Source organism: Hirundo rustica, chromosome 7 (genome assembly GCF_015227805.2).
Source record: "Hirundo rustica isolate bHirRus1 chromosome 7, bHirRus1.pri.v3, whole genome shotgun sequence".
Lineage (NCBI taxonomy): Eukaryota > Metazoa > Chordata > Aves > Passeriformes > Hirundinidae > Hirundo > Hirundo rustica.
In genome coordinates, this window is record NC_053456.1 from 5,662,070 (window position 1) to 5,680,730 (window position 18,661).

At 48.7% G+C, this 18,661-nt stretch overlaps 1 protein-coding gene across 5 annotated transcripts; it reads right to left on the reverse strand.

Moving 5' to 3' along the window:
- Positions 1–5,663: 5,663 nt before the first annotated feature.
- LOC120755416 (carnosine N-methyltransferase 2) lies at positions 5,664–18,384 on the reverse strand. Of its 5 annotated transcripts, none has more exons than XM_040070300.2 (8): positions 18,293–18,348; positions 14,627–14,688; positions 13,094–13,232; positions 11,488–11,540; positions 8,328–8,435; positions 8,090–8,220; positions 7,695–7,788; positions 5,664–6,469 (listed from the first exon to the last, which is right to left on the reverse strand). In XM_040070300.2, exons 2-8 carry the CDS (start codon positions 14,670–14,672, stop codon positions 6,114–6,116), a joined length of 927 nt encoding a protein of 308 aa, XP_039926234.1. In that variant the 5' UTR covers positions 14,673–14,688; positions 18,293–18,348; the 3' UTR covers positions 5,664–6,113. The 5 variants fall into 5 exon arrangements, with proteins under 5 accessions (XP_039926234.1, XP_039926231.2, XP_039926235.1 ...); XM_040070297.2 differs by lacking the exon at positions 18,293–18,348 and adding an exon at positions 16,695–16,821 and having other exon boundaries at positions 7,722–7,788; XM_040070298.2 differs by lacking the exon at positions 18,293–18,348 and adding an exon at positions 16,695–16,821 and having other exon boundaries at positions 6,139–6,465.
- Between the last annotated feature and the right edge of the window lie 277 nt (positions 18,385–18,661).

Sequence of the window (18,661 nt, forward strand, 5' to 3'; positions counted from 1 at the left end):
CATGACACTTATCACCTCAGTAATAAACCTCTCGCTTGCAGTAATGGATCCAGCCTCATGACCTGCCTGCAAGGAAAGGAAGGGTTTAAAGATGGAAAATTGGTTCCAAGCAAGATGAAGTGATCATGGCCAGCCTGGGAAAGCCCCTGGCAGGGCCCTGTGCAAATACAGACACCCTGGGAACAGGGGACGCCCTTAATAACAAACATGAACTTTCCTTTGCATTCTCAGACTTAAATGCTTCTTTTTTCAATAGCCAAATGAGAGATTTTGAACAGCAGATTATCTCTGAAACAATTTCTAGCCTGATTTTGGAATCAGAAGGTGTTGACGAATCGGGGTGTCTATGAAAGTTGGCCAGATGGACCTCACACTAGAGGATTATATATTAAAAAAGGAGATATCTTTCACCAAGATAAAAAGTGGCTGTGCAGAGGTATTGAAACGGATTCATTTGCTGGCTATTTTTGCAAAACACATGGAAAGACATTAGGGAAATGAATGAAGAAAGGCAAGGAGAAGGGATGACTGCCCGGATGCAGCCTTTGGCACAGGAGGTCCCTCACCGACAGGTTTCCAAAAGGCAGGGGAGGGTTGGAGAAGTAAAAAAAAGATCTAGAATATTGACTGTTTTCTATATTCCTTACTGTCCTTCCTTCCTTCCCTTGAAAGTATAGGATTCTGGTCAAGGAGCAGTTTTTGGCTAAGCCTGAGTGAAATTTTACATATTCCTACACTTTCCAAGGACTGACACATAAACAAACGAGGCTCCAGTACCAGTAGAAAGGCTAATTATGTTCAGGAGCAATTTGTGGCCAAGAGATGGAACTGGAAGATTTATTTAAATTCCCACTAAAACAAGAATGAATTTGGGGACTGCATTTGCTGAGTGCTAGGGGGAGTAAAATACAGCTCTCCCATAGAGCAAAGCAAGAATTTCCTCTCCAATTAACCCCTTTATCTGGCCTTGTACTCTAGGTTATATTAGTGCCTTCAGTTTGAAATTTCAAAGCATCAGAAATAATAAACATTAAGCAGTGGCCCAGGGATAATTTACACAAAGTGCAGAGAAGGCAGGCTCTGGCAGAGCTCGTTGTTTTAAGATATTTGTGATGGGGTGAGAGGATCCCAGTAAAACACCCGGAGGAGCTTTGTGTCACCTGAGGCTCTGAAGCAAGAAATCTGCATTAACATTGGGCAGGAATTGTCAGTGAGCCAGCAAGGCTGGCCGTGACCTTGCATCTTCTGAGCACAGGAGGAAAGTTTTCTTTAACTTGGCTGCTTTGGGATGAGGCTGTGGTGGGGAAGTGCTCTACCAGAGACGGGAGCAAGGAATGATAATGCCTTGGAGACAAGCTGTAAGAACAAAATAAACTCAGGAAGAATGTCTAGATCAAAACTGCTATTTTTGACATTGTTGATTTTATGTATAAAAACAAGTCCTGGCACAAGGGGATAAGTTTGGGGGAATAATTTTTAGTCTGAAGTTTATTCATGGGTGAGCTTTTTGATCCTCCAGTGTTAATTCTGCTTTGTGTTGCATCATAGGAGTCACAAGGATTTCTTTGTATCCCAGAGTGGAGAACAAATACAAAGAATTGGAGAATGGCCTATAAACAATGGAGAAAGTCTATGAGTTAAATTTATTAAACCTGGAGAACTTTTTTCTGAATTTTGTCATATAAAATCCACTTTCCCCAAGTAACAAGTGACGTGATCTGCACAAGCATGACAAGACAAAATCCGCATTTATCCACATGGAAACATCTGTAAATCAGGATCTTGTGGACTCTTTGCTCAGCACTGAAAATTTATTTACCCTTCTTCCAGAAATAATAAAATCAAAACATTTCAAATAATAAAATCCAAAAATTTCCCTTCTGGATGAGCATTTTTGATACTTTTTAAGGTAAAGCCACTGTTAGCCAGGGAAGCACTGCAAAGTGTTTGCAAAAGCAAGGGGCTGGTTTTGTCAGAGGGAGGCAAATGGCAAAGTGCCCGTGGAGTTAAATTCTAAAGAAAACAGCCACTGGAGCAATGAGCTGTAATCTTCCTTAATCCATAATATCAGCTGTTGACAGATACATACAGAGTGATTAATAGGATGCTAAAAAATGTTAACAAAGCAATAGGGACTTAGATTCTGCTCTGAAAATTTCCTTATCGCATTTATAAATTCACCAGAGGTCCCACCATTACAATGTATGACAAAACATATGTTTTCTCTGGCAATTTGCTGGCAGGTCTAATCGAACGTGTCATCAGAAGGGGGGAGTGGAAATGAAGCTCCTGTTCTGCTCTTCCCTGCTCCTTCTCAGAGATGAGAAGAAAAGCCCCACTGGGATCCTGCCATCTCACGTGTTCCACAAACCCTCCTCAGGCAGGAGATCTTTCCAGCTGGAGCTTCTACTCCAAACACTTCTCTTGGAGGGGTTTGTTTGTTTCTTTCTTTATTTCTTGTTAACAAGGAATTAAAGGAGAATGGGGGATGAACACCACATTCTCTGCCTAAGAGGACTTTCACCATTTAGCAAGATTTAAGTTTCTACAGTTACTTCAGTAAGGGAGGGGAGTGACTACAAGAAGCGATGCTCAATAATAAAGGTATTTTTTAGACCTGTATTAGACATTCATCCTCAGTCTGGAGGATATGACCTTGAAAAAAACCCATCCGTTTAAAAAGCAGGATGATAAACACCTTTCTAGAGCTATGTCCAGGAGGTTATTATTCCTACAAAGGCCTTTGTAAGCTCCAAAAAGGGAAGCACAATCCTACATGCTTGATATAAGCCTCAACAGATTCTTTGGGAAAATGTTGAAGGGGGAGGGAAAAAGGTTCAGCCTCTTTATTTTCCCCTCCTATTGAGATTAAATATATTTTCAGTATAGGCTCCAGTGTTTTACTGAGCTTGTTTTTTAATGAGAACATTCAGCAATCAGCTACTAGATTTTGCAGTTCCTATGCTACCTTCACTACCCTGATGATATTCATGGGTAGAGAAGCCTTAACACTTCAAAGGCAAACCACTCAGCCCCCAACTCTGTGTACAGGCCCAGTAAAGCTAAAATCCATCCTTGGCATTGTAAAGGGTTGTTCTCTGTAGCTCCTTTTCAAGAGACTGTAACACAATCCGAGCTGTGCACTGAAATGGGCATACAATGAACTGGAAATGAGGAAAAAATCTGCAACTGCTCCATGGGAAAATGTACAGTTTGGGTTTTGCAGGCAGAGAACACAGGGCAGCTTGCTGCATGGCTATCCCAGAGGCATTCTCCCTGGGCTGGAACAAACTCGTGCTGATGGAGCATCGCAGCTCCCTCTGGGAGACACGGGCTGGCTCCTCACCAGCTGGGAACTGCCATGAAACTCATGGTGGAGTAGGGCTCCTCCTGGACTGAGCTCAGCAGGGTTGATTTGGCTCAAAGCTAAGGCTGAAGCAGCCTCTCACTCCTGCCACCCCCTTGCTGCTCTTTCCCTCCCTGGGAGCTGTCACTCCTGGGTCCCTGTCTGCAGACCTGAGCTCCAGCGGCAGCCGAGCTGCAGCCCTCGAGTGGGAGCAAACAAAACCAACCCAAAAGCAGATTTTGTGCATCCCTTGTGGCAGCTGTGCCGTGTCTTCATGACTTTTTTACAAACCAGAGTCCAGAATCTGAGTCAGAGCCCATGGCTGCAGCAGAAAAAAGTGTGGTCCCCAAGTGCTGGGATCAGGATGCGATGTGCCAGCAAAGGAAGCTGCATTTGTCTGCCTGACTTTGGTTCTGCTGCTTTAGCTCAGCATTTCCAGTGTTTTGGGAGGTGGATTTTTTCTGCTGGCTGCTGCAGCCCTCTTGTGGCCACACTCCTGGTGCTGGGGAAGCACAGGAGCGCTGAAATTCTGCGTGGGAGGAGAGCGACTTTTAGAAAACAAAACAAATAGTTATTAAACAGCATGTCCGCCAAAGAATAAATATATCAACAGATGGGACACTTAGGATGCTATTTATTCCAGGTGTACAAGCAGAGTTGTTGATAAACTCCTCGCTTTTGAAGAATCAAAGGAATAAATTACATATAAAGCATTGATCAGCTGTGTTTTTAATGGGGTGCCCTGTTTCATCTCCCCAGCCTGTCACTAAACAGTCTGCTTTGAAGTGCTCCCTTTTTCTGAGAATCTGTGCATTGATTTACAATGGTGTGGGTAAATTGTGTCCTCACAGATGGGTTTTGCTAAGTATGTGCTTACTGGAAATGCATCTGTTTGAGCAGGAAACTCCAAAGAGGGCTGGAAAACTTCTTGGGCTGGGGAAGATCTGGCCAAACCTGCATTGTGCCAAATTTCTGCAGAGACTAACAGGTAGATTTTTCTTCGAAGCTTGAGTAGCAAGCCTGGTTTGTGGTACCTTTTGTTTTCCCTCTTTACCTAACAGGTAGAGACAGAGACATGACTGCTGACTGGAAATAAACCGTGGGAATTCAAAGTGGAAGGAGAACACTGATGGGAGCAGCGCCGAGAGCCTGTCCTGCAGCCCAGATGTTCACTCCCTGCCCAGTGCTGGGAATAAACAATGCCTATGGAATAAACAGTGGCATGGATCAAAGGGAAAAGCCTGTGCACAGGTATGGGGTATTCTGGAGGAGGCTGTCCAGTTTTGACTGATGTTTCTGGAACTGACAGCAATAGTACTTGCAACCCAGGGTGCCTCAGTCCTGCAAGGGATGTGATGTTATGCTACTGTATTCTCATTATTTTGCTAATTTTTCCTGTTACAGTAGCTTCAGGAGAAATGGCTACGTTTCAAAAATGTAAACCCAAACCTATAAAAAAAAAACAAAAAAACAAAGGACAGAGTGGAGTCACAGTAACCCCAACAGGCTCTTTACCTTTTCAGAGCGATGCTGCCCCTGGCAGTAACTGCATTCAGGTGGGTGGGGTGGGACAGTCTTAGCAGGATCAGCAGGAGCCTGGGTGACAATGAATGGAATGTCTTGCACGCCAGTGTGACGACCCACGTGTTCATTCATGGCGCTGGAAGAAGCCGTTTGATCCATACCACACATCAACCTGAGCCCCTCCAGGTGCACATGGGTGTGTCCTGCCCAGCTTAAGCACGGACAAATCAAACCTAGAGATGGTTTCTGTGCCTGCAGGTATTTCCCACCTGAGCTGCTGTTTTCCCCCTCGGAGGCTGCTGATACTGCAGGCAGCTTTCCCCATGTGCTCAGTCCAAGGTCTCCACAGCACCACGGCGCCAACTGCAGAACCAAACCTCATCCTGTGTGGCATCTCCCTTTGGAGCTGGCTGCCCTGGCAGCCCCTCCTTCAGCACTCTGAACAATTCAGGGCCCTGGGGAAAGAGTCTTAACTTACCTGTATTAAGATTTTAACCACACACACCACATTTTAGTGCTGTTGGTGCTGCTTTGCTGTGCTGCAGCGATGCTGCTCCGAGCGAGCCAGGCTGCGTCCCAGGGCTGCAGCACAAGGACAAGCTGCGGCTCTCTCCCAGCTCTTCCACATTCTCAGGCTCGTCTTTCTCACTTACAAGGAACCCTTAATGCTTCCATGAAATGGTACTTTGCATATTTTTTTGGTTTTACTCAATGACCTCTTCGCTCTTCATTTTCTGTAATCCCACATGTGCAGAACCAGATGTGACTTTTCTTTTTGTTTTAAGATCGCTTTTATTTTATATGAAGACAAACAGTAGTAAGAAAGTAACAAAATTAACATCTGCCTGAAAGAGTACAGGGCGAGTGTCATCCTGGGTTCCAAAATACTCTCCAGACAAAAAGGCTGATAAATTTTTTAAGACACGTCTATATGGTGAGATGCTGAGAGACTTGGGGCAGTGAATGATAAACTGGTAAAACCACGTGAAATAGCCCAGCGCAGAGCAGCTTACAGCTCAGGCCTGGCTGCAGGGACATTACCTGGGCGCAAAGCAGCAGGGACACCTTGCTGGTTTTGTCCTGGCACACATGGAAGCAGCGGGTGCGTACACGGCCTGCCACCTCCTCCCAGCTGCAAAGGTGGCGCGGACTCGTCTGCAGGTGCCGGCTACACGGAAAACTGGAGGTCCCGGCGAAAGCACGGACAGGATGTTAAAAAACGAGTCCAGGCAGGCCGCGAGGTCTAGGACTCCACGACGATCATGCTGAGGTTGTTGCTGAAGATGATCCTGCCGTCCCTGGCGCTGCTGCACTCGGGCTGGCACAGAGCCTCCTGCAGCCGCCGCCGCAGCGCCGGCGGGGCCGTGCCCAGGAAGTTTCTCGTCCCCGTCAGGAAATCCATCATGCGGCCGCCGACCGCGTCCCCCTCGACGAAGCACTCGGTGATGTCCCAGCCCGACGGGAACTCGTACACGCGGTGCTCCAGCCCCAGCCTCTGCAGCACGTCCGTGATGCCGCTGCAGGTGATGTAGTGGCCGCTGTCGGTGGCGGGCAGGCAGTCCCTGTGCTTCCTCCACAGGCTGGCCCATCCGCTGCTGTCTGCCGGGCACCACGGAAGGTTACTTTGGCCAAGCCAAACACCGGCTCAACTATGAATCGAGCCGGGAAAGCTCCCTCTCTGCCGGCCCAGCCCTGGGCAGCGGCAGGAGGAGAGCTTCTCCTCAAGTGAGTCTACTTACAAATATCTGCGCCTCATAAAAGCCTGGTGTCCCTCAGCCCTCCCTCCAAACTGCCCTGTGTAAGGGACACTCCTAGGAGATGTCTCCAGCACTGAGTTTGCCCAGAAGGAAGGGTACAAGTCCAAAAGTGTCCTGTTTAAAGGAAACTCTGAGGAGATGCCTCCAGCAATGAATTTGCCCAGAAGGAAGGGTAAAACTCCGAAAGTGTCCTGTTTAAAGGAAACTCCTAGATGTCTGTCCCCAGCAATGAATTTGTGCAGAAGGAAGGGTAAAACACCCAAACTGTCCTGTTTAAAGGAAGCTCCTAGATGTCCCCAGCACTGAATTTGCCCTTCTAGAAGGAAGGGTACACTCAGTGTGCTGAGCCTGAACTACCGCACTACCTCCTAAGTGTCCCTTGGCCGAAAGAGTGCAGATGTTTTCACACATCAAACCTCGATTGTAGGTGCTCATTGAACAATACACACCTCAAAGAGCGGCCCCAAACAGCAAGGGAAACAGCCCATAGGCAATGTGAGGGGCAGTTTTAACGGGAAACGTGGGAATTTGTGCTTTATCCACCACACTGTGAGCTAGGCATTCATCAGTGGCACAAGGAGTAAAACACTCTAATCTTTTAAGAAGTGCCATCGTGTGGTGCCTCTTTTTTTCTGTCCTGCCATAAAGCCTGCAGCTCTTGGCAGCATCTCTTGTCCTTCTGGGGTCTGGGTCATTGCTGCACAAAGACAAGAGCCCTAACAATGAGTCCACCCAGAGCCCAGGTTGTGTTTTTACGGTGCTGATTTCACCATGAGGAAGGATTGACCCTCATCATTCATGGACAGCCACACTTCTGTGTGCTACATCAGTCCCATAAGCAGGGAAGCAAGAGCACAAAGACCGTGCCTAAGTGGCCCCATCAGACACTGGGACCCAAGGCTAAGCCCAAGATTGCATTCTCCATATGAAATCCAGCATCTGTTTTTTCAGTTATTCACTATAGAATAAGCACCACTGACATCCCCAGATAAGTATTTGTGGCTCTCAAACTTCAAAGCTCTTCAAAACTCCAGCAATGGAGCAAAAAAATACAAGGTCTCCCTCACCTGATAAAATTATGATCAGGAGTTTACCGTGATGGTTGAGGCAGCTGTGGAAAAACTTGATAGTATTGGGAATATCCTCCACACGGTACAGCATCTAGAAGAGACAGCGACTCACAGCCATTATTCCTCCTCCACAGTGCAATGACCCTCCAAAGGCTTCAACCCTTTCTTTAGAGGTGTTTTAAATTCTGTTCCAGATGCTTCCCAGCCTTTCCTGACTCTGCATGCCCATTTAGGGACACCTCACAGCACTGAGCATTGCCAGCTCTGGTGTTTGTAGAGCTTCTGCAGAATTGCTATGGGAGAGCTGTGCTCAGCTCTGGTCCTAAAATCGAGCACACAGCAGAACTGAAGGGGGTAGTTAAATCCAATAGTCCTGTGTTAATGTCCATTACCTGGATCATATGGATGAAATCAAATTTCTTATGTGTGCCTTTCTCCTTCACCTGCTGTTCATATTCCAAGGAAGTGAGCTGGTGCCAAATAAAAGAAACATTCTGCAGGTCTGGAGCTTGATTCACTAGCTCTGTTTCAAAAAGTAGGAGAAAACCATGAATTTCATAAAATAGCAGAAAAACTCATCTTTCAACTGGATGGTCTTTGCTATAACCCAGGCAGCTGCTGTAGCCTTACCTTTGTAAGCTGCCACGTGCTGTGGGTTGGGCTCCACAATCTCGTTGTCAATAGAGACCCCTGGGTGCACAGCCTGCAGTATCCTGATCATTTTCAAATCCTGCTCACCTGTTCAAGAAACACAAATCCAGTACTTTAGAAAGCAGGTAAATGTGATGGAAGGGTGCCAGTGCCAGCACTCCTGCCAGGGAATCCCCCAGCAGAAGTGAGGCGTGTTCTGCTTTGTGGCTCCTGCAGTGGCATAGCCTGGTGATTCCCCTACCGTGGTATTGTACTGCTGGAACTAACACAGAGGTTCAGAGGAGCCTGAGAACAGGGCAGAGACAAGCAGCAGCACACAAACCTGCTAATGGCAATACCCTGGCTCGTGGGACAGACAGGTCAACAATCACAGCTCACTGTTCACAAAAATAACCATGAAACATTAGTTTTCAACAACCTCACAAAGTTTTAATGGGTGCAGGGAGGCAGCTGCCACAGCTGTGTAACTCCAGCGTGCCTGGGGTGGCTTTGGGGCTGGCACAGGGACACAGTGGCTGCTGTGACATGGCCCCAAGACCTGGGGAACTGCAGAGAGAGAAAAGACCCACTGGCATGAGTATCCTTGATCCTCCCTCTGTGGGGATTGTCCACACGGTCTCAGCCCGGGGCATCAAATAACTGATGCTTATCTTGGAAACACAGGTAGAGACTCACATATTTGTGTGGAAGTGCCCTGCAAATTTAGCTGTTGGTGCTCCTGTGCTGCTGTGTAAGCTCTGGAGGAGCAGGCAGCAGTCTGTCCTCCTGTTCTAGGAAATTTCCAGCCTCTTCTGAGGTGATACAGGCCACGCTGCTCATTTCCCAGAAATGCCATGATATGCCAAGTGTATGAGACCCCTGGTTCACTTGAAGCTATGTAAATAAACAGCAGATGTGACCACCTTGATGGGACCCCTGCAAGAACCCTGTCTGCAGCTGATGGTGGGGCCTAAAAATAGTCCTGGCCTTGCAAATGTCACACAGAGAGCCCTTGACACGAGATCCTGCATCCTCTCTGCTCTTTCATCTGATGTACCAGCCACGGGAAGAGCCGTCATCCTCGGCAGGTGCTGCAGTACAGAATTCAAGGAGGGAAGTATCAGCCGTGCCAGCACTGCAGGGACATCTGAGGCAGGATGAGTCTTTTGAAATCAGAGAAAAAATACCCCAGGCCTGTGAGGAACACTGTGGCAGCAGGGCAGGGCCAGCCAGCAGCTCAAGGGAAGAGGCTGCATCCATTGAGGGCGGGTGCAGGGACCAATATTGCTGACAGAAGGAAGATCCCAATAGCAAGCAGCTGAATCACCTGTGGCAGTCCTAGATGCCAGTTTTAAGTTCCTGGTTTGGGGAGCACCAGCTCTTAGAGCTGCCTGCAGGCTTGGGGCAGGGCCAGAGGCTGCCCCGTGCCCTGGAGCCAGTGATGGAGGCAAATGGGTCTATCAACAGCAGGTGGATATCTTAGAAGCTGCTTAGGTTTGGGCTCTTTTTCACTCCACCTCTGCAAAATTCCTTAATCCAGCATTTGCAAGAGCAGGTAATAACATCTTCGACCAACTTTTGATCTGCAAAAGCAAGCAGCAAAACACAGCACTCTACGGCAGGAATTTCTCTGCTGCAACTTGCCCTGCCAGCAACAACCCCTCAGCACTGACCACAGCAAGGCTGGGACAGGCCTGGAACCTCCCTGCAGCTGGAAAGTTCCAGCTCAGAGTTAAACCAGCCACGAGAAAACATGGGGTGAGTGAGAAAACGTTATTTGGACCACAAGAGAGGCTTTCAGGATGTGGAGTCCGCCACTAATCCCCATTAATATTTTCAGCAACTAAACTAATTCTGGGGGCTCTGTGAAACCAGAGTCCACCTCTGAAAAGGTCAGGGATCAGATATAACCTTTTACTCGGTGCCATCCCGGCTCAATCCCTGCCCAGCCCCAGAAGCTCAGCTCTTGCAGCTGTGGGCAAGCTGGGGGCTGCAGGTCTGCACCCCTGTCCTGGCATCTGTGAGGGGCACCCACCCAGGAAACACGGGAGGTTTTGGAGGGTGTATTTTTCCATTAAAGACTCCTCCAAAGAGGACATAAGGAAAATTAAGGACGATGCTAAAAGTTCATTTCCCCCTTGTGCTTTTGCGGAGTCAGAATTTCTGTTTTTTATTACTTAATGAAAATAGAGGGTAATTGAGAACTGAATCATTTCTTCCTGCTTGGTTTCTCATATGCTCCAACATATTCCCAGTAGAGGAAAACAATCAAATGCTAATTTTCTCTTACTCAGGAAAACAAAACCAAAAAAAAAGTGAGAAAAATGCTTTCATTTTTTTAAGTACCAGCACTTAAAATTCAGCTGAAAATACTTTTCAAAGCAGAAGCAAACTCTGACAAATCAAACCACCGCTTCTTTTCTCTACTCTTTATTTTCTCCCAGTTTCCCTAGGAGCAAAGTTGGCTGTTTCACCACTTTCTTGTTTTGTTGTTTTGGCTTTCTTTAAACACAAATGCATTTAGAACAACTTTAAAGCTATTTTTCCAAAGGATAGGTTTCTCTCTGGGGAAAAATATCATTTGCAGTTAAACCCTACTTATCACTGGGTAAAAACACAGCAGTAACACAGAAACATCTTGAAAAAGCTGTCCCATGCTAATGGTTGTGGCCAGGTGGTTTTGTGCCGCTGAGGGCAGGGCATTGCCCAGCCTTGGCCTCTGGGATCCCTAAAAGCAAAGCAAAAGGAGACATCCCTTCAGGGGGGATAGTCTAAGGCAGGATTTTGGGTGGAAAGAACCTCTCCAATGTCTCTAATTCTCTCCAACAAGGTTTGAAGATGCTATTGTACCTAACCAGAAGGAGGAGTTCTTGCTTTGAGGCAAATAAGTCAGGTGAGAGTCACCAAGAGGCAGAAACTAAGCTAAAATGACACATCTCTCACTGTCCAGAAAGATCTGAGCAGCAGTTTCAGAAGGGAGATGGAGAGGGAAGGAAGGGAAGGAGCACTCCTCTTATCCCAGGTCCACTCTTCCTTCTGCCCCTCTGTGCTTCAGTAGGAAATGCCGTCATTAACATCTGAGTAATCCTCATTGCCCCATTTTTCAGCATCTCATCTGCTCCCCACAGGTCCCCCCGTGCCCCATGCCCACACTCCTCACCTGTGCCACTCCCAACTCCCAGAACGCTGATGGTCGATTTTCCAGTGCCGAGACTGGAAGGACAAACACACATTACTTAACCACACTGTATCACAGCACTCCATGTTTTCATTCTTACAGCTTGGATGGCACGTCAGCCTGCAAATGCTCGTGTTGTGCACATGAATTGGGACAGAAGTTTGATCACCCCGTTGGAGCCTGGTGATAACCAGCATGACAGGAACCTGCCCACATCAGCCAGCTCGTATTTCAAAGTAGAGCAGGCAGCACGGTGTAGAGTTTCTCACCCTTTGCCAAGGAGATTTCTTCAGGCTGGCACTGTGCAAAAAAGCCTCTGGGAACCCCAGGGCAAAGGGGCTGTACCTGACTGGGATGGCACTGCTGGGGAAGCAGGGACAAGGTGAGCTGGGGAAAACCCCAGCACGCTCAGGAGGGAATGATGGATATAGAAACCCAGAAAAAGCAAAACCATTAGGCTATCCAGGTGACTGGAAATCATCTCTCGCCAACACTAATCTTGGATTGAAACTGGGAGGAGGGTCTGAATATTCAGTAATTTTTACCTTAGAAAAATTGCTTGTTCAAAGACTCCAGTCACGTGCTTCCTAGCAGAAATAACAGCCATGCTCTGGCAGGATTTATGGCCTTTCTCTGCTCTCAGGAACAGACTGTGCCGAGGGATTGAGTTTCCCAAACACACTTGGGAGGCACTACAGTAATGATTCCACAGGAATCAGGGATGAGAAGCAAGTCCTGAAGGGTATGAGCAAGTCCAGGAGCCTTAGCCCTAAAGAGGGTCAAGACCCTTTGACAAACCCAAAATCAGCATCATAGAAAGCCACAATTCCATTATTTAAATTCACAATTAAAATTCCTTAGTGTCATCTTTAATGATTATTATTTTATTGCTTATTTTATATATATATATATATATATATATATGATCTGTAGAATAAAAATTTGCCTGCCTCAACTTTTTTCCTCAATGGAGAAAAATGCAGTTCCTATAACATGCAAAAATTACCCAGACGTGAAAGGACTTTCTTGTGCCTTGGACCTAGGCTGTTCTGAAGCTGTCTACAGTTATCCAGCCTTAAGATATTACATCAATACTTTACAAAACTGATTATCATTTGGTACTTAAGCAATGCAAATCGACTTAATAAGGAGGTCTTAAGGGATTGGGAAAACCACGAATTAGCCACTAGGAGAGAATTAGAGATGTGTTTCTATTTGGATGGATGTGATGAAGTCCCAAAAGAGAGCACAAGAGAGCTTTCTTTCAGAAAAAAACCCCCCAAAAAACCCAACAACCAAAAAAACCCAACTTTAATCCTCGGAAAATCAGCTAATGAAAAGAGATGGACATGAGAATGAAGTTTTGAGTCTTTCCTTAACATAAGCTGAGAGGCAGTACAGTGTATTAGTTGAACCAGCGTGTACTCTGGAGTCATTAAACAGAGTATCCTAAAAGCCATTATTAGGGGACTTGAAACTGAAAAGCGTTTAAACTTCATTCCTGCCCCAAAACAAAAAAATCCTTAAATGTTTTTGCCGACTCCCAGGATAACGGATGGCTTTCCCACCTCGAGGAAGTGCTCCTTACCCAGCCACGATGTTGGGCATTTGTTCCTTGTTGAACTCATCCATGCACTGGTGCTCTGTTGAGTGATCCAAGAATGACTTAAAGGCCTCCACATACTCCTCAGCCGTGAGGCTTCTCATGGAAGGGATCATGTAGAGCTCTTGGGAAACAGATATGGACTGCATGTTAGAGGCTTTGAGGTGTGTGAAGGGTCAAAGCACTTACCTCATGGGAGAAACCCAACCTAACCCAACAGGAGCCAGAAAACTGGGAAAAAGATCTGGATGCACTTTCCAAGTTGTTCACACTCAGGGTTCAAAAATCATTCTTGCATACCCTTTGACATCAGCTTGTTTGCTAAGTGACTGATCATTACAGGGCAGCCTGAGGAAAATGTCTCCAAAATGTTTAGCCAGATGTGGGGCACTCTGTTTGCCAGAAGGGATGGAGCTGGAGGGGTTTTCTGGGAGACTAAAGAGAAGGTGAAGGGAGTCCAAACCTGTGGGCCGTCACTCATGCCCATGCTGGACAGTGTGACTGAGATGGGCAGCTCTTGGCAGCCCTCCCAAGAGGGGTGATGCAACACAAGCATTGACACCTGCAGCTGAAGCAAAACCAGCCAACCCTGTGCATCTCATTTGTGACTCTCCACAGCACGGGACTGAGATGAGCCGCCAGGGAGGTGAATTCCCTGCTGGGACCTGCAGCTCATGGCCAGGAGGGCAACTGATGGCAAAACATTTCACCTGAAGGGGCTCATGCTCAAATGTGGGTGACTGACACCAAGACCTCTCCCTCTGGAACAAAACCCAGGAACACTCAAGAGGTTCCAAGCTATTACTGCAAAGTCTCCCTTTCCTGCTGTCTCATCCTAAAGACAGGGTTGTTTGCCAGGGCACAGGCTCTGGCCAGCTGCCCAGGGCTGAGGAGCAATGGCAGGACTAAGACTTGAGGCTCATGAGAAGAGGCCCTGCAGTGCTGGGTCTGTCTCAGACTATGGGCTGCAGTAGGAAGGCACTCACAGTGCAGCCTCCACCTGTGAGATCAATGCTCAATGAAAAGGCATCATTCAGTGGGAAAAAAATCAGCCATTCCTCTTAAATGAAATGAGGATGAAGAACCGGACTCAGCAGAACATCTTCATCCTCATTTTTGCCTTTCAAGGAGTTGTGTTTTTATCACCTGCTTTTAGTCACCACCAATAAGAGAACCATGTATGTCTCATCCAGGACACTGCAGTCTCAAATTGAATGTCTCTGCTGTTTCCAAAACCACATGTCCTTGGCAGCTGTGTTCCTGGTCCAGCCCTATTGGAGGTAAAGGCATCAACGTCTATCCTCAACACTTTGAACTCTACCCTAGCATAAACCTTAAATCACCTGGATTGCAGTCAGTTTACCACCCTGCTTCTTTGTTTTCTTTTTTCTTTTTTTTCTTCTTCTTTTTTTTTTTAACAATCTCTAACTCCAGAAGAGTGAAAACATGTTTGTAGTGATAGCAATCTGAGCGGGCATTTTACTTTAATTACTTTTTTTCTCTTTTTCTCTCAAATACCTGAATTATCGTGTGGAGTTGTCAGAATCTCTGCTTCAAAGTTCATGCTGGGGAAACTATTCCTGTAAGGAAAGTATAGCACTTCAGTTATTTGAAGAACCTGTATGCTTTTTTGAAGCTGCACTGAAAATGCAGAACAAAGGGAAGATGCTCCAGGACAAACTTTTCCTCTCTTGATAATCCATAATTTATTTTGTTCTTTTTTACTAGAGAAAGCCAAAACTTCTTTGTAGCTGATCATAGTCATAGAATCCTTGAATCCTAGAGTCAAGAGAACAGTTTGGGTTGGAAGGGACCTCAAAGCTGATCTTGTTCCACCCCCTGCCGTGGGCAGGGACACCTTCCACCATCCCAGGTTGCTCCAAGCCCTATCCAAGCTGGCCTTGGACAGTTCCAGGGCACCCACAACTGGCCACTGCTCCCGTGTTTGTCTGAGACGTGTTGTGGAAGTTTCATACCCCTGCAGAACCATTAACCAGCCAGTGCAGCTGAAGACACCAGACTGATATTTTCCATTCTTAATTTTCCTTTGACAACGTGCCTCATACATAAAACAGGGGTGAGGCGCCACTGGCAAAAGGAAGGGGTGAATTTAAATCAGAGTAAGGACCTCACTTCTGCAGAGACAGGCTTGGGATGAGGCTGTGTGTGCAAAGGGAAGAGTCACCTCCTGGGTAACCACATTTCAGTATCGAGATGCACAGCAAGTCTCGGGGGTGATATCCCTACAATGTGTTATAATGTGTTTAGACACACCAAGGCTTTGCTGTTAGAAAATGCCTCAAGGACGAGCAGCCTGAGATAGCAGACCCCAGCCCAACAGCCTCCTCTGAAAAAAATCCCAAGTGAAGGAAAAAAACAAGGCAGGAGGTGGAGAAGCAGAGAAGGGAGTCATGTAGTGGGGCTTTGAAATCCAAATATGCAATGGCTGTGGCAAGGAAGTGGCCACGTGCAAATCATGCACTGCTTCTATCAATGAAGGCAAGACAAGACTGAGGTGTCCCAGCAGTCTCAGAGACACTGGGGCACTTCCAGAGTCCTGCAAGAGCAGCTGATTTCATCTGAGTTCAGTGCCAAAGTCGTGTAACTCATGTCCATGTCACAGGTCTCTCTTCCACCACCTTGACCTCACCTCTCCCCAGGAAGGAACTCTCGGAAGCTCATCAGGAAGAAGCCAGAACTCAGCCCATCTCCATAACCTCCAGCTTGGCTGCAGGCCAGTCCCTCCAATCTCCACTCAACCCTCTGACCTCTTCCACCTCTACCCATCAAAACAGAGGGCTGTTCTGTCCCCTCAGCTGGGTGAACACAGCAATATGGTTTTCAGAGTAAATCTCCCACTAAAATGCCGAAGGGTAATGTGGCTTTTCCGGTGCTGGAAGGAACGGCTTGGGACACAAACTCCATTTCTGACAGGTCAAGTGTTTCCAGCCATGCCAGGAGACCTGGACAGACTTCAGCACAAGCGTTCACCAGCAGAGATGATGCCAAGATCTTTCCACTGGCATTTTTGCTATTTCTCCTCAGGCATGGGTTAGATTCTGAGACTGATTAACACTTGTTGCTGGGAAGGTGAAACGGGAACAAACTCTAAGATCTGGGTAAAATCCCGACCAGATCCTAAAATTTGCAAATTTTGGGCTAATACCCAGCAGCAGGGCCAGGGCAGGGTGTGCCAGGGAGCAGGATGCCCGTGAGCAGCTGGTCCTGCCACAGTTCCCAGCTGAGACCGAGCTTGCAAGGTTAAACCTGTTCCCTCCATGAACAGAGCCGGGTGCGTTACAGACAGCAGGTGCAGGGAAGTCACATTATTACTTTAGGTGATGCAGCCTCTTTAAGTTGAAAAAGTCTTCTCTAGGACCACAAATTGCAAGAATACCTTCATAACTCATAAACTTCATTATTCCTAAACTTGGGCTGTGGAGGGGCTAAAGATCCCCCCCTCAGCCCCCATCCTTCCCAGGACACGGGCACACCTGCTGCTCCTGCCGCCTCCCACACACCCAGGTGTGACCCAGAGCCGGCGGGCGGGGAAACACGGTCCCGCTCCCTGCCAAAGCGCACATACCTCTTCAGCTCTGGGGCCGGCTCCATGGCGGGGCGGATGCCGTGCAGGGACGCGGGGCCGATGATCCTCGCGGCTCCCCTCCAGCCCAGAGCACGCCGCGCTGCCGTGCCCCGGCGGCGGGGCTGGCGGTCAGCAGGGCCCTAGGCCAGCGTGTCGGGCCCGGGCCGGCTCTGCGGGCCCTGTCGGGACAGGCAGCGTCACTGGGGCAGGGGCAGGGGGAAGCCGAGCGGGGCAGGAGCGGGCACGGGGCGGGCTCCTCATGGCTCGGGGCTGCGCTGCGTGTGGGGAACAAACACGGGGCGGAGGAAGGAAGGAAGGGAGGGACACGGCGAGGCTTCCGAACCTTCGGAGCCTGAGCGGCTGAGGGCTGTGAGCCGGCGCCGGGCAGAGCCGGGCCTTTTCCGTCCGCTTTTTAATGTGCCCTGAGCCTCGCGTCTCCTCCCTGCTCGCCGCCCCGGGCGGGAGCAAAGGCGTTCCTGCATCCTTGCCGCGCCGCTGCCTGAGGGATGGGGGATGCGCTGGGAGATCCCTGCCTTCCCCAGGGAGAAGAGGAGCTCTGCCCGGAGACACGAGCGAGCGATTTTTGCGTGTGTGACTCAGGGGGAAAGGGGGCAGAACCTCTATCGAGCGCTGCAGCCCCCGGCAGCCCGGCACCCCCTGTTCTGCGCCACGGAAGGGACGGGCAGCCGGGACGGGGACAGCGAGCCCAGCCTGCTCCCGCACTGCCGGCTCTGCCGCAGGGATCGGAAAGCAAGGAAACAGTTCTGGGGACAGCGGTCCGGGGCAGAGGCGGCTGGAGGTCCCCAGGAAAGGATAACACAGCAGAAGGTGCAGTGGTCACTGTTCCCAATTCAGAAAATCCTGGGTGCTCCCTGCACTTGCATTTTGGATTTTTCCCCTACACGCACCCACAGGACCGATGTTCCTTTTGCCTAAAATCTAATAACACGAATGAAAAAAAAAAAAAAAAAAAAAAAAGTATTTAAGGGCTTTAAGGATTTTAAAGACTATATTTCCAAGTGAGGTTCACCGGTGGAAAGAGCAGCATTAGGGTCCTCATCACTCCCACTCCCTGAAGACCACCGGTAGAACAGATTGAGCAGATGACAGAAAAAGCCTCCCCTCTTGCTGAGATCCCCAGAAAACTTCCTGCCCCACACAGATCCCCGAGACCAGGGACCTCAGGTGGAAATGCTTCACCATCAAGTGACCTGTCCTGGTTTACGCTAGTTTTGACTTCCAGAGGGGTTTAAGTTATCCACCTCAAGGCAGGTCCACAACAGCAAAACTACATCACTACTCTTCAGCCAAATATTCAAAATATTCTAGGTGAGGAAAGACCAGAACCTCCTTGCTAGGTCTGAAGTGCACCTTTGGCTCCTGGGCAGTGATTTTACATCAGTTTATTCAATCCTCAGTACTCCCAGCAGAGATGGCACCCCCCAGACACCAACGGTGGGCAACACCTGCAGTGTCCCGGGCGAGCCCCAAGCAGCACCCCTCGTGTCCCCCAGCCACCTCTGCCTCGTCCCAGCTGAGGCACCCCTCCAACCCCTCCGTACCGAAGCCAGGGATGGACCCCCCGCAGGAAGCCATACCTCCCCGGAGCTGTCGAGAAACGTCCGGCAGCCGGGAGCTGCGAACCCTCGGGGACCTCCTTGTACATCCGCGGGGCGCTGCTCCCCCTCGCCGTGTCCCTGCGCCCCCCCGGCTGCAGAGCCCAGGCCGCCTCACGCCGCCCTGAGCCGGCATTATCCCCCAGAGCGGCCTTTGTTCCGCGGGGCCCCGAACAACGGGACATTGTGGGCAGCTGCCCGGGGCTGGCAGCGGCCTGGCTTTGGAGGATGTTCCCTCTGCCAGCCGTGCTGGCCCTTGTTCTGGCGAGCTCGTGACTAAATCCGCTCTGAACTCTTGTTTTCCGTGCAAGCTGATTTTTGGTCAGTGAGGTGATGGCTGGAGCCGGAGCT

Bases quoted from the DNA above. Each gene is read 5' to 3' on its own strand.
- LOC120755416 (XM_040070297.2), bottom strand. From the start codon at position 16,720: ATGGAGCCGGCCCCAGAGCTGAAGAG. The intron at 11,541-13,093 runs GTAAGGAGCACT...TTGTCCTTCCAG, and splicing joins ATGCCCAACATCGTGGCTGG to TCTCGGCACTGGAAAATCGA. The intron at 6,470-7,721 runs GTAAACTCCTGA...GGTGCCCGGCAG, and splicing joins CAGCTGCCTCAACCATCACG to ACAGCAGCGGATGGGCCAGC.